At 48.9% G+C, this 13,868-nt stretch overlaps 1 protein-coding gene across 1 annotated transcript; it reads left to right on the top strand.

Annotated features, from left to right (window-relative positions):
* Positions 1 to 486: 486 nt before the first annotated feature.
* Positions 487 to 12,506, top strand: DRD3 (dopamine receptor D3). The gene is made up of 6 exons (XM_009573619.1): positions 487 to 770; positions 7,408 to 7,520; positions 8,743 to 8,885; positions 10,019 to 10,215; positions 11,105 to 11,450; positions 12,300 to 12,506. The coding sequence occupies exons 1-6, from the start codon at positions 489 to 491 to the stop codon at positions 12,494 to 12,496; spliced, it is 1,278 nt and encodes a 425-aa protein (XP_009571914.1). The 5' UTR covers positions 487 to 488; the 3' UTR covers positions 12,497 to 12,506.
* The last annotated feature ends 1,362 nt before the right edge of the window (positions 12,507 to 13,868 follow it).

Below are 13,868 nucleotides of genomic sequence, written 5' to 3'. Positions count from 1 at the left end.
GTTCTTGAAGATGTTCTTTGACGAGGGAAGGGGGAGGGTACTTCCCAGAAGAAAAGATACTAGGTCCAAGCTTCTGGCCAAGCCCTAGTTTGGGTAACTGTGTTGGGTCTTCCCCAGCACTACAAATTGTTGTCTTTCAGACTGGGCTCTTGCCCGGCTGACTTGTATTGTGGCATGACTTTGGTGCATCTTAAAACCATTGCCGCTTTCCATACAGCTGCGCTGGTTGGTAAAATGCAGCTTTCAGATGCACATAGGAGGTGGAATCTTGCATTCTTCTCTTGGCTTAGATTCAGTGAAAAACAAAACAGGCCAAGCAAGGCTTTACATAGAGCTCTATATATATGAGCTGAAAAAAGACCTCTATAATTGGCTTGAAGTAGCATTCATGAAGGAAGTATGAAAGTCGTACACCATCCATAAAAGGTACTGTTCTCCAGAATTACTGTGATTTTCAGTCATCTCTTTCTCTTTGCAGCGGCGTGCCCATGGCCCTCTTCACAAGAACCAGCAGTCATCCTAACACCACCGACCCCATTCCCTGTGGGGCAGACAACACTACAAAGCCTGACCTGCCACACTCACATGCCTACTATGCCCTCTGCTACTGCATCTTGATTTTGGCTATCATCTTTGGGAACGTGCTGGTCTGCTTAGCCGTGCTGAGGGAACGCACCTTGCAAACCACAACAAACTACCTTGTGGTGAGCCTGGCGGTGGCGGACTTGCTGGTGGCTACTTTGGTGATGCCATGGGTGGTGTACCTGGAGGTGAGCACATCTTAGGAAAGATTAGCAGAATTGAACCGCAGTACGAGCTCATTGGCGTTAGTGCACGCTCTCAGGATAGGCCAGCTCTGGTACAGATAATGTCCATTCACATTTTAAACCCCCAGCTAGCTCTGGGGCACTTGTGAGCTGGGTGGCAGCCCACAATGTCACACAGGTGGCTCTCGTAGGCTGGACACATGCTGGACACATGCACCACAGTCCCACCTGTCAGCAGATACCCGGAGCCTTGCTCTTCCTGGCAGAGCACAGCCTCTTTGAGCTTGAATGGCAGCTGGGCTACAGCCAGTAATGTAGATTGTGGGTTCTGATGTGCTAATACCACTTTCATCTGAGCATCCTTGAAGCTGACTCCACCAGCCAGAAGGGTTGCCAGTGAGCACCATGCTGGTTCAGGAATGATGGGGGAGGCGATAGGATGGAAATACCTTATAGGAACTCATCTTAGAGCCCAGATCAATCCCTACTCCTGCTGGCCAGAAAACAAGCGAGGGCAGTCAAATCCTCGTCGCCTGCAGAGTTTAAGAGCCTTAACGTCCATGATGTTAGGTCAGCTCCAAGCAACATTCCCCAAGCAGGCTGACAAAGAGATAAAGCTGAAGAACATGCTCCAAAATCTCTTTAAGTCACGTGAGCACTTTCACAATAACTTCAAAGGACTCATCAAGCCCTCGGGGTCTTACTCTCCATTTCCCTGATCTTTGCACATTGGCCGGTGTAAAAATGTACTGGCATGACCATGGACAGTATGGACAACACCACCAGATATAGGGCAGCAAAGATGGAAGCCAAATCCCTCCACACTGCGGCAAAATCCTGAGTTACTGAAGCCGTTCCTGGGGCAAATATTTTTACTAAAGTAAATGCATGAAGGTATGCTACAGCTGACATTTTTATCTGTTCTCTTCAGCATTTTTACACTAATTCACAAAAATCGATAGGTCTGGAAAAATCGGAGAGAACATCTATCAGCCGTAAGCTTTCAGCTGAGGCCTAGTACCCTGTTCTCATGCTAACAGAGACAGAATAAGCCTCTGAGCCATGGCCTTGCTGAAGCCTCATGCTCTTTCTGTAAGGGGCAAGCCGGGATCAGGCTGAAGGGCAGGGTAAATATTCTGTTGGCAGCTGCCCACCTTTGGCTGACCTCTTTCCTGCAAAACAAAGCAGGAGCAGGGAGGGATTTTGACTTGTGCATATGGACTGCGCAGTGTGTGAACAGAAAGCAGGACAAGACAGGACGACGCCAGCAAATGCCAGACCTGCTATGCGCGTACAAGGAGATTTGATCAAGTAGCAGGGGACTGGCAGTGGCTTACAGACCTCCTCTGCCACTGGAGTGTGTTGAATAGGCAACACAGCTCTAAGCTTTGGCACCCGGCCTAGGCATTTCCCTTGTGTTAATCCAAGCCACTTTCCCAAAGTGTGCCCACTGCAGTCTCAGCAAGGCTACAATTAAGAGAAATTAAGGGTTTGCTCTGTGTATAAGCATTATTAATAAGGGCACTGATGGTTAATTATTTATGTATAGCACCACTGCCGAGTGAAGAACAAAGAGAGCACCATGATATTGCATGTGTGATCATGTTCCTAATGAAGTCAGTAGTAATATTTAGACTAATCTGTGTGCAACGGTCCCAGAGCTGGCCTGCAGGATGTGTACAGCTCAGTTGTGTTACATCGAACGATAATGATTAAAAAGCAAGGAATAAGTGTGTGTGTGGGGAAGCCAACCCAGCAAGACCGAATTAGACTTTGCAATTCGATTGCAACTAAAAAATTTTATTTCAGACTGGAATAGTGCATCACTTCAAGCGTATTCCAATCTTTAATGAAATCACAGTATGCTTTGCATTAGAAAAGACTTAGCACTCACTCTCGCTGTGGACAGAGTGGGACTGAGGCACATCTGTGAAGCAGCCTCTGCCCCCATGCAGTACTGTGGTCACAGTAGGTCCGTTCCCTAGTTGTGTTTGTAGACTCATTCAACATTGATTTCCACCTGTAGAACTTGGATGATCAAAGTAGCTGATCCAAGAGTCACCCAAACAACACGGAGAGGAACCCACACACATCCCAAACCCAACCTACCACTCCCAGCATTGCGCAGTATCTCCTAGAGGGCTAGGCTGTAGGACTCCAGATTAAGATTTAAAGACTAAGATTTAAAAAACAGTCCAAAAAGCCCCAAAGTTGTTTAGATATTTGCTGCTGTTTATGGATCAGTGATGCTACCAATAAAGCGGAAATGGCATCATGCTTCAGTACACTATGGGCCTGGAAATTGCCAAGAAATCATTCAGTCCCCAAAACTGTGTACAATACCTATTCATCTACTGAACATTTGCCAAACCAGACATCTGAGACATGGCCATTATTTATGGAGAAGCTAAAGGTGGATGGATACCTCAGATTGAAATGTCACTTGTGAACTTTGTGCTTTACACTCAATTTTTAGAGCCATCTGTGGCCTGGACCTTCTGCATGAAATCCTGAAATCTGTCATTTTATCAGTCATGCAGACCAGAACTGTCTCTTTCTGAGAAGTCTTTTGGGAAGGCTGTGACAAAGCAACAATAAGAATGTTTTATGACCTCAGAATCCTCATCTCCACCTAATGAAGCTTCTGGCACAAAAATGCTATTCAGCTCTGTGTCTAGCAATCTTCTGGGGTCAACGGGTAGGCCTAATATACCAGTACTGCTACCCCAGTTCTTTACTGACCTCTGATGCTGTGACTGGTGCGACTACTAAAGCTCACCAAGGTTTCTAAGACAGTGGTATTAGGGTGTCCTGCCCACTGAAGTTTGATGGCATTAAATACCATCATGCCTTATAGTCATTGTACAAATGGAAGAGGGCATGTAGCAGCATGGCCTGGAGCATCCTTCTGTCTTCTCACAACGTCCAGTTCTACCTCCAAATGGAGAAAAGCTTCAGAAGATGATTGTCCCTGAGGTCAGTCTGCGGCTCTGTTCAGAGCGCGTGAGAGTAACACTGTCTCCTCTTCTGTGGCTCTCACACCGGAGCAGCGGGACCTACAACTGCTCTTTGAGCTCAAGGATCTTGCCAGACTACCGTCACAGGGAGGACAGACAACTGAGTTACTGCAGCTCAGCAGTTTACCACTTGTCAGCAGGCCTGGCCGCAGGCATGCTCTTGGTTACTCCCGCCGTGCAAAAACATAAGCAGCCGTTTCACAGCTGCAGAGAGCTAACAGCACCCTCAAGAAGAACACTCTCTTAAACACAAAACACTTAAGTGAGCATGCTTAGATGCACCGCTGCTTACACGCCTGTCATCACCTGATGCAACTTCGTGTTCATACTTCCCCATCCACGTACTCCTCAATACGGCATCATCATACATATCTGATTTGTTTATTTTTAAGGATTCAGGGGAATGATGGGTTTGCATATGTTTATGAATGCACAACGATTTTTTTTTTTTAACTGGAAGACTTCCTATAGGGTTGGAAAGTTAAAAATAATAATACCGCAATTTTGTGGATAAAGCAGACTGGTCAGCAAGAAAGATGAGGTGAGAACCTGACCTGAATAGTCTATAGGGAGCTTTAGCATTGTCTTTGATAGAGCCGGATTTCATCCTGGATTCTATTCCCACTTCTGCCGCACACGCACTGAGTGCTAATGAGAGATTGTATCAGCTCATCTCTCTGTGGTTTGCCCTCGTCAGCTGTAAGAGAATAATATTTGACCATCCACCTCACCCAGGCAGTTGTGGGCATTCATTCAATTAATACCTGTGATATGCTTTGAGATTCCTGGACAAAAGGCACCAGAGGGATAAAGAACAGGTACCCCGCCAGCACATGAAAACCAGGAATGCACACTAGCAAGTTCTAGCTGCTGTAGCAAAGATGAACGGAACAGAGCAATAAAAGGAAGAGCAGAAATAGAATTTTAAAAATTATGAACGAGGCCTATAATAAAAAAGCTCTTCTTCATTGTTAAATTCTGGAATAAATTCTGGGTTCGCATACCTCACAGGTAAATATTAACTACTTCACCAACTTCAGCAGAGCAACTCCCCATTTTAGAAGTTGTGGCTGGTGGAAGTGAGGATGGGTTTTAAGCCCAGATTTTTGATCTGTCAAACATCCTCTTAATACAAGCTATGGCTTAGTATGCAGGTGGTATGATCTGAATGCATCATCCTAGAGGGTTCACTTCAGAGCCGTTGGCATCACCACCCTCTTCAGTTTTAATGGTTCACATTCTTGGGCTTAGCGTTTGAATGTGCCCAGGACCTTGGAAACTCCCTCAGTTAAGTGCTTGCACATCTGCTGGGCTAGCAGCAGCTGGCTTTCATGCGAACACCTGGCACCAGCTCCTGGTGAAATATTCCTTAGACTCCACAGATCACACAGACGCAGCATTGCATTTTGCCTCAGACTAAAGAAACACCCATCACTGAGTCCCACTGCAAAGGCTTCCAGCATTTATAATTTTTTTTTATATTTTGAGGTGGTCAAGCAGATCTCAAAATCTGCAACTAAAGCAAAAACGGTGTGGGGTTTTTTTGAAAACTGAACCTACCTGTTAAGGTCCCTAGTTTCAGAGGGACAGCCTCCAGCTTGCACGTCTTGTAGCCCACCTAATTGTGCAGAAAAGCTCTAAGGGTTTGGTGTTTTTTTTTTTTTTTCCTTTGCTTGCTTTTTTTTAAAAGAAAACAAAGGAGCCCCACAAATATCAGAGAACTGAAGATGAAAGCACAGTTCCCTACTGCATTTTGCAAGCCAATTCCCATTTCTCTCCCCTGTATTCATTCAGAGTCAGGGGGTCTAATGGAAGACTACCTTGTTCAGTACCTGACTTCTGACACGTAGCAGCTGAGTCCAGCAGAGAACACCCTAAAGACACAGCTCGCCTCAGCGAGTTTCTGTGCCCGTGTGTTTAGGAATGCTGGCACAATCAAAACTATTTACATTTCTCAGGATTATTTCTTAAACAACTCTGAAAACAACTCGCACAGAGTGAATTTTGTATTTATACAAGTGCTTCTCTCCGCAGGGAGCTGCGTCCTTCCTAGGCATCGACATTTGCTGCAGGGTTGACCCACTGCCTTAGAAGCCAAGCTTATTTGTGGCACCCTCTCCAGCCTGGTCTGGGATGGGTATTTTTGAGTGGGTCTTGAAAACCTCCAAGGATGGAGCCTGCACAGACTCACCAAGCAACCAGCTCCACTGCTTCACTGTCAGAAAGTTTACCTTCATAACCAGTTTGCACCTTTCTTCTTTCAACTTATGCCTGTTGCCTCTTGTCCTCTCACCACACACTGCTGTGAAAAACCTGGCTCCTTCTTAGTAACCTCGCTCCAGCTTTCTTAACAACCTCCCACTAGGCACTAGGGGACTGCTGTTCGCCCCCCGCCCCCAAAGCCACCTCTTCTCCAGGCTGAACGAGCCCTGTTCCCTTAGCTGCTCCTCGCAGGACATGTGCTCCAGCCCCCAGGGACTGTCTTGGTGGCCCTCAACTGGACTCGCTCCTGTTTATCAATGTGTTTCCTGCTCTGAGGCCCCAAAACCCGATGCAGTACTCCAGATGCAGTCTAAATGTAAGCAGAGAGACCAGGAACTAGTGCCAGTTCCTGATAGCTACCCAGGAGCCAGCTGAACCAGCAGGATCTATGGGGTTGAAGGCTAAAATCCAGGCTCTCTCCAAACAAGGACTTTCCTCCCTCTTTCTCTCCTACCCGCTTCTCCAGCCAGCGCAGCATTAGATGTGTTTGCTGTACTCATCCAACGGGCTTATCTGTTGGAGGGCAGGCTGCCTCCTTGTCCACCTCCTAGAAGGAGCGGGTGCTGAGGCAGACCCCCTCTCTCGGAGTCAGGCTATCAGCCCAGCCCCGAGGAGAGCAGTGCCACACTGTGCTTGGAGCATATTGTTGTCAGCCGAAAAGGTCATTGTCAAGAACCTGATGGCTGAGCCAAAAAATGCATTTCTCCGTCACAAAGATTGGCCACAGCTAAGCTCTCACAATTACACACTTCAGATTAAAAAGTCAGAACAACCAGAACAAGAGCTCGACATGGTAGCAAACCAAAACCCTTTATCCGAATAGCTTGTGAGTTCTCACTCAGATCTAATAATCAAAATCTGTAACTGAGATAATAATCCAAATAAGGTTTTAGAGAAGCCTCTGGTCTCAGGTCTCTGTTTCATACATAAATGCATAAAACTTGCAGCACTTTTCCAGCTCACTGCCTGCAAGAGACCTCCAGCAGCCAAGCTGAGAAACATTTTCAGCCCTTAGATTTTCTCAGATAATCCTTAATCAAAGGACATATACAGTGATATCAAATTTAAATCAATTTATCATGCTAGGCCTCAAGGGAAGGGATAGCTGCTATCTATTTCTTCACCCTGCCTCCCTCTGTAAGGGTAACTAAAGGACTGAAATCAAGGTGTGGCTCCTTCTCCGTGACCTACCGCTGTGTTATCTTGCACACAACATAGGTGCCTCAGTTTCCCTCTGCACATCACAGTGAACATGAACTCATCTAGCTGTTGAGATACTTGGAGGAGAGCACCTCCTTATACGTAACTTATCAGGAGTCGGTGCAGAACAAGGCTTACAGTTTTGTGGTTTGCTGGTGCAGGTGACCGGAGGAGTCTGGACTTTCAGCCGCATCTGTTGTGATATCTTCGTCACCATGGATGTAATGATGTGCACAGCCAGCATTTTAAACCTCTGTGCTATCAGCATTGACAGGTGAGAGCCAACAGCATCCAGGGGGAGAGTCTGGAGATGGAGGTCGGTCCTGTACCCCAGCGTGGCAGGGACAAGGAATTGGGGTTTGCACGGGCAGTATCGGTGTCTTCAGGAACATAAACCTCCCTGCAAATCTGTCACTGCCTCTACTGCTATTAGAGTGGCTCTGCCCACCATGTGCTAGAAGATGTCAGCATTTAAGAAAAGGGCAGAGAGGCACAAGCAATAAAACATCACCAGTAGGTGGTCAACCACATCCTCATGCTTTATGAAGGCAGGAACCAGAATTGGTCATCTAATTCCCACTGAGTCTCAAAGAGGGCTTCTCCTTCTGGAGACCTCACTCATGAAGTTTTAATAAACCAAATCCTGCCATATACATAGGGAGGGGTGAAGATTATTGCTGTGTAATCTTCAGCCTTGTCCTGTTTTTCTACATCTTAAAACTGAGCCTATTTTAAGCAATGCTGAGGGCTGGGAGCCAAGACCTCGGCACACGTGGTGCTGTTAGGTCCGAGGAGTGGGGGAAGCAAAAAACACTGCATGCTGTACCTTTGTAACATGTGGTTCAAGGGTAATTGTACGAAGCAGCTCTCAACACTGGGCTGGTCCAGTGTTCCTCCATGGGAATCTTTATCCCCGTTTCATTTTGGCTCTGTCTGCAAAGAGCAGCCCCCGGGCTATCCTAAAGATGACACTCCTGTGCCTTCCAAATCCTAGCCTTGCTGAGCTGCATCCCCTGGGGCACCTCGGCAGCCTGGACACCCGCCCGTGGGCCATCCTCTGGCTGTCAGCGAGGTCGACAGCAGAGCGGGCAGCTGAGGCACAGAGTGCAGCAGGCTGTGGTTGCTCCAGAGACTGCTCTTTCCCAGCAGTGCGCATATAACCTTAGGGGCTTAAGGGAGGGGGGTTTCCTGGGGTTTCTAGATCCATCTGGTATCCCAAACCTTGTAGCTTCACAATGCTGGCGGCTCTGCAGAGCGTTTCTCTGCAGTGCTGCCAACTAACTCTGATTTTCTCTGTTCCTTCCCCCCAACGCCCCGCTTACCATTTCTACAAATTGCTGATCCCATCATCTGATCTTCTCTCCTTTCCTCTTCCATTTCTTTACCACGTTCACCATCATGTTCCCTACGTGGCTTTCATTTCTCCTTTTAAAACCTGGTCCTTTTCCTCCCTCCATTCTTACCTCTACTCTTTCTGGAGCTGGTTTGGTCCGCAGATACACAGCAGTGGTGAAACCAGTTCAGTATCAGTACAGCACTGGGCAGAGCTCCTGCAGGAGGGTCTCTCTCATGATCGTGATAGTCTGGATGCTGGCGTTTGCAGTGTCATGCCCTCTCCTCTTTGGCTTCAATACTACAGGTACGTGACATCCCGAACTATAGCGCGCAGGGAGGGGTTGGAAATGGAGCTGCCCTGTGTATGGCCACGTCATTTAACGTGGGTCCTGCAGACTTTCCAAGTTACAGGAAATTTTAGGGAACTGGAAAGCACACTATCAAGGGTGAGAAAAATCTCCAGTGCTGGAGAGCAGATGTGCTCTTGTCTATAAACTTGCCATTTGCTCAGGCAGACACAGACTATTGCTCTGAGGACAGACCTGCCTGCTTTACTGCCAAATCAATGCTCATCAAAGTGTCCAGGTCTACAGATCCCCCCAAACAATCACTCTGCGCACACAGAGCAAATCTCCAGACGTGCAGCACGTCCCACACACACACATACATCAGACTTACTGCATCTTGCCGATATCAACAGGTCCAGACACACAGTTTTAAATCTGATACAGCACACATTTCTAAACAGCAAGGGTTGCATATTGGCATTGCTTGTGGGAAACCTCCTTCCCATCCAACTGGCTGTTTGCTTCCTCACCTAATCCCTTGAGGAGAACAAACAATTTAGCCTCCTCGTTGGAAGCAGGTTGGTCTTTCTCCTTCCCCTCACCTAGGGCAGCCCATTCTCCCTGGAGGCAGAGGGGCAGGAGAGCCTTCCTCCCCCCTGAGCCACAGGCAGAAGTCCTCTGCTCCCCATCCATCCCCTATGCAGCGCTTGAGGCAAGAAAGGGACAGGGGGTGGGAAGTGCTGCTGTCCCCCACTGCCTGGTCCAGACAGATGTGGGTGGAGGCACACCTCTGCATCTAGACAGCTCAGAGGCCATCAGAGGAGTAGGAGAAAGGACGAAAGGAGAAAGGATCCTCTGAGAAAGGATGGGAATAGACATGAGAGAAGAGGGCAGAGCTGCTGGCCAGAAAAGCAGGCAGATGCATGCTGCGTCATGCTAGATGGTCCTAGATAGAGTCCATTTTAAGCATCAGTTAGGTGAGTGGGTAGGCCACAGGATAATTCGCAACAATATTTGGAGATATTTGCACTCCTTAGACTGCCTTTGTCCCCCGGCCACCTTTCGACTTGCTTTGCCAACGCACCAGAGCCTCCTTGTACTGAACCGAAGCAGCTCAGCTGCTCCTCTCTCTCTCTCTTTTCCTCCCCAGGGGATCCCAGTGTCTGTTCCATATCCAACCCTATTTTCATCATCTACTCCTCTTTGGTATCCTTCTACCTCCCCTTCATGGTGACCCTGCTGCTCTATGTCCGGATTTACCTCGTGCTAAGACAAAGGCAAAAGAAGCGAACCCTCACCCGGCAGGGCAGCCACAGCGCCAGCACCAAACCGTGTTACGAACACAAAGTAAGATCCGCATGAACGCAGTAGGAGCTGTCAAAAAGGACAGGGCGTGCATCATCTCTTCTCCTCAAAGGGTCAAAGCACAGAACGGAAAGCATAAAGAAGGGACATGGCATGTTTTCATCCCATCCCTCACTCATAAACAGTGATATTTGAGATGCAGAGGCTCCAGTTAAATCCTTTTCAGCCTTCTAGAAAGAGGATACTTCCTGTGTATCCCTGCCCTCTAGAACCAGGCAACTAGAAAAGAGCACGGCCTACTTCAGTATTTCTTCAGAGCAGAGCTTTCTCAGCCATGCAGAAGTCTGGCTAATTTCTTCATTCGTTGATTTTAATGTCTTCATTTATTGATTTTTGCTCTATGAAGCTTCATTCTCAGGGCTTCACAGGCTTTAACCTAGGTTATTTTTTAAAAAAACGTCTTCATCAGACAGACTTGAGAGGTCAAAGTGCTCATGGTGCACAGAGCATTTGTTCCACTGACTTTTCTAGATGCAATATCTGCAACCATGGGAACCAGCACAATGGTTTGAAAGGGATCGCCTGGTCACACATATCCACCTGTTTTACCCATTTTCTCACAGTGAAGCTACATTAAAAAAGGGTGGGGATGTTGAGGGGAGCAGGGCCAACACAAAAATGCAAGTGAAAAGTTAGCAGAGCAGGTGTTTCAACTCTTCTTGTTCTCATGCTTCTCCTTGGTGGGATGGAGGCAGAGAGTTGTCTGGTGCTGGTTCATCCCTCTGGTAAGCCAAGGTCAGTCCAGAGGGTATGGTGCAAACCTAAGAAGCAAGTGGGGCTAAGGATGACTCCTACAATTTTCCTTGTCATCCTTTGACCCAAGGAATGGTTTGGATGGTTCCCAGTTCCTCTGTGGCATCCTCTTTTGCAGGAACACATGGAGAGAAAAGCTTTGCCAAACAGATGCCAAGGCACCTTTTCCCCCTGTCTCCCACTCAAATGCTCAGGCCAGGAGATGTCTACCAAAAGGAAGTTGCTGACTGCCTTCAGCCTGCAGCGGTACCGCAGCTTCTGCCACGAGGCATCCCTCACCAAGACACCAGGGACTACACAACACAGCAGGCTGGAAGAGAAGAGAAAGAGTACGAAGCCAGGACTGGAGGTACGGAGGCTCAGCAATGGCAAAACCATCAGCTCTTTGAAGATAGTGCACCAGCAGCCCCGGATGATCCAGCTTCGGGAGAGGAAGGCTACACAGATGCTAGCTATTGTCCTGGGTGAGTGAGAGCCACTCTGTCTAGTGGGGTGCACAGGGTGATGGTTTGGGACGAGCAAGAGCAAGGAATCTCCTAATACAGTACTGAGTTAAAAAAAATGCAAGCCAGGCCCAGACTTCAGCTGTCACCGCTCCACAAACTCAGGAGAGACAGCAGTGGGACATTTAGGGATCTAGGGTAATGCCCTCAAATGTTGAGAGCCAAGTATGTTAGTGTTTTATTTGCTATGTTTTCTCACCCTTTTGTTTTAAATCAGTGGCCAACAAGCCCTGCTAGAGGGAGCAACAGCCAACACCTTTGCTTTCCCTTTTCCTTTATTTTATCATCACTATTATGAAGCTGAAACAATCCTAAGTTTCCATACATGCAGCAGCTCTTAGGTCCAACTACAGAAAGGGAAACCGAGGCAAGGAGCAGCAGAGGAACCAGCTCATAGAGCTGGACAGAGAAGCCAGGAGGTGCCTGCCCAGTCACCTGCCACGGTCACCAGACACGCTGCTTCCCCTCATTAACTCAGTAGTAGCAGGGAAATAATTCAGCCCTTATTGTAACTGATTAAGGCAGCTAAAGCAGCAGTCTTTCCCTCTAAGTTGTAACCACTTGCTTTTGTCTGTCACCAGGTGACTTCTGAAGCCCCATCCATCCATTCACATAACTGGTCCCAAGGAGCCTGAGCTCTTGCCAGCTCCCTCTGTATCAGGAATAAACGTCACCTTCAGCGTTTACCAAATGCAGACACGTGCATGGAAATAGCGAAAGGATGGAGGGGGAGGGCACAGGTGCAGGCCCCTTTCCAAGTAGTCACTTCTCTAAAGTCATGGATTGTTTTCTCCCTCTCTCTAAACCCAGGGGCATTCATAGTCTGCTGGCTGCCCTTCTTCTTGATTCACATCCTCAACGCCCACTGCCCATCCTGCCATGTGCCTCCAGGGCTTTACAGTGCCAGCACCTGGCTTGGCTACGTGAACAGCGCCCTCAACCCCATCATCTACACAACCTTCAACACCGACTTCCGCAAAGCCTTCCTCAAGATCCTCTGCTGCTGACCCCGGGGCCGGCGCCGGCCTGCATGGGCTGCGGTTTGCAGCAGACTCCTGGGCTGGGGACAAGGCGCTGGGCCCTTCCCTCCCTCTGCTTCACCCGCTGTGGGGAGTGACGCGCTCCCCTCGGCTGTGAGCGGTGGTGGTCGGCGTGACATGGTCATTGCCGGCAGCCAGGCACCCTCTGCCCCAGAGTGAAGAGCAGGAACGTGCCCCACCTGCACGGCTGGCTTCCCGCACCGAGCCTCAACACTCCTGCTTAAGACAGTACAAGTGCTTCCCACTTCTGGGCAGGGAGGGGAAGAAGACACAGAGGCAAACCAGTGAGTCCCTCAGCGTTGGGCACGGCGGCGCTGAGCGGCAGACCCGGGCGTGCAGCGGAAGATCAGCCACGGCAGCGCGCCGCTCCTGGGAGCTGCCAGGCTCGCAGAGCGCACGGGACCCAAGCGGACAGCATCTCTCATCTCCCCCGCCCACGTGCTGGGAACGCATTTGCCTTCCCGCTGCTGGAGCCTCAGCCTGCAGAAGGCCCCCAGCTCACGCACGGGAGTCCTAATAAGAGGGCAGAATATGACCTCTTCGATAAGGATCCCGATCCCTTCAATCAGGAGCCAAGAGCAAAGATTTGGCAAGGAAACTTAGACACAGAGCACTGATGGAGAAATGACAACATCCCTGTTGTCTCCATCAAAAGGTTTGCCCATAAGACTGGGTCAGTCTCAGCGCTTGAGAAAATTGCCCCAGTTGCAAATGAAACCTTCCCCTGTGCTGCCAGCTTGTATTCTGTTGCTCCTTGCAAGGTAGAGAGGTGGCGACCATCCCTCTGGTAGGTCAGACCATACGAGAAGAGCAACACTATCACAGTGTCCCCTCCCTTCCTAACCCAAGGACCAGCGGTAGATTGGCCACTACTTAACTACCACACACCCAGTCATCTACTGGGGCCACTAAATAACGAACGAGGCCTAGGATAGCTCCAGTCACGCCTGCAATAGGTTCAAACCTGTCTTCTCAGTTGGGGCAGGTTGCATGCACCCTGTCTCAAAACTTGTTCGTGGTCTCTTTGGAACCAATCTCCGTTTGTGCTCCTCTCCTCGTGAGAAACGCTGATAGATTAAGGGTTTGTCCCGACTGACTGCTGCGATAATTCCTGTTACAGCCCACACCTGGGGGAGAGCTGTTTCAGTAACATCCTTCCCAGTAAGAAAGGACGTATGCCTCAGGATCAGACCCAGGACTCTCCCTGGCTCCCGGTACACCTGTTGGCACACAGGGCGTCCGTACAGCCCAGCTTCCAGGAGCTGGCCAAATACAGCCCTGCCACGGTCTCCTTTCCCAGCAGTATTCTACAAAGCCATCTCCAGTAGTTCCTGGATGA

This window comes from Fulmarus glacialis, unplaced genomic scaffold (genome assembly GCF_000690835.1).
Source record: "Fulmarus glacialis isolate BGI_N327 unplaced genomic scaffold, ASM69083v1 scaffold38502, whole genome shotgun sequence".
Classification (NCBI taxonomy): domain Eukaryota; kingdom Metazoa; phylum Chordata; class Aves; order Procellariiformes; family Procellariidae; genus Fulmarus; species Fulmarus glacialis.
The sequence above is the reverse complement of the archived record's forward strand: the minus strand, read 5'-3'. Positions and strand labels throughout refer to the sequence as shown.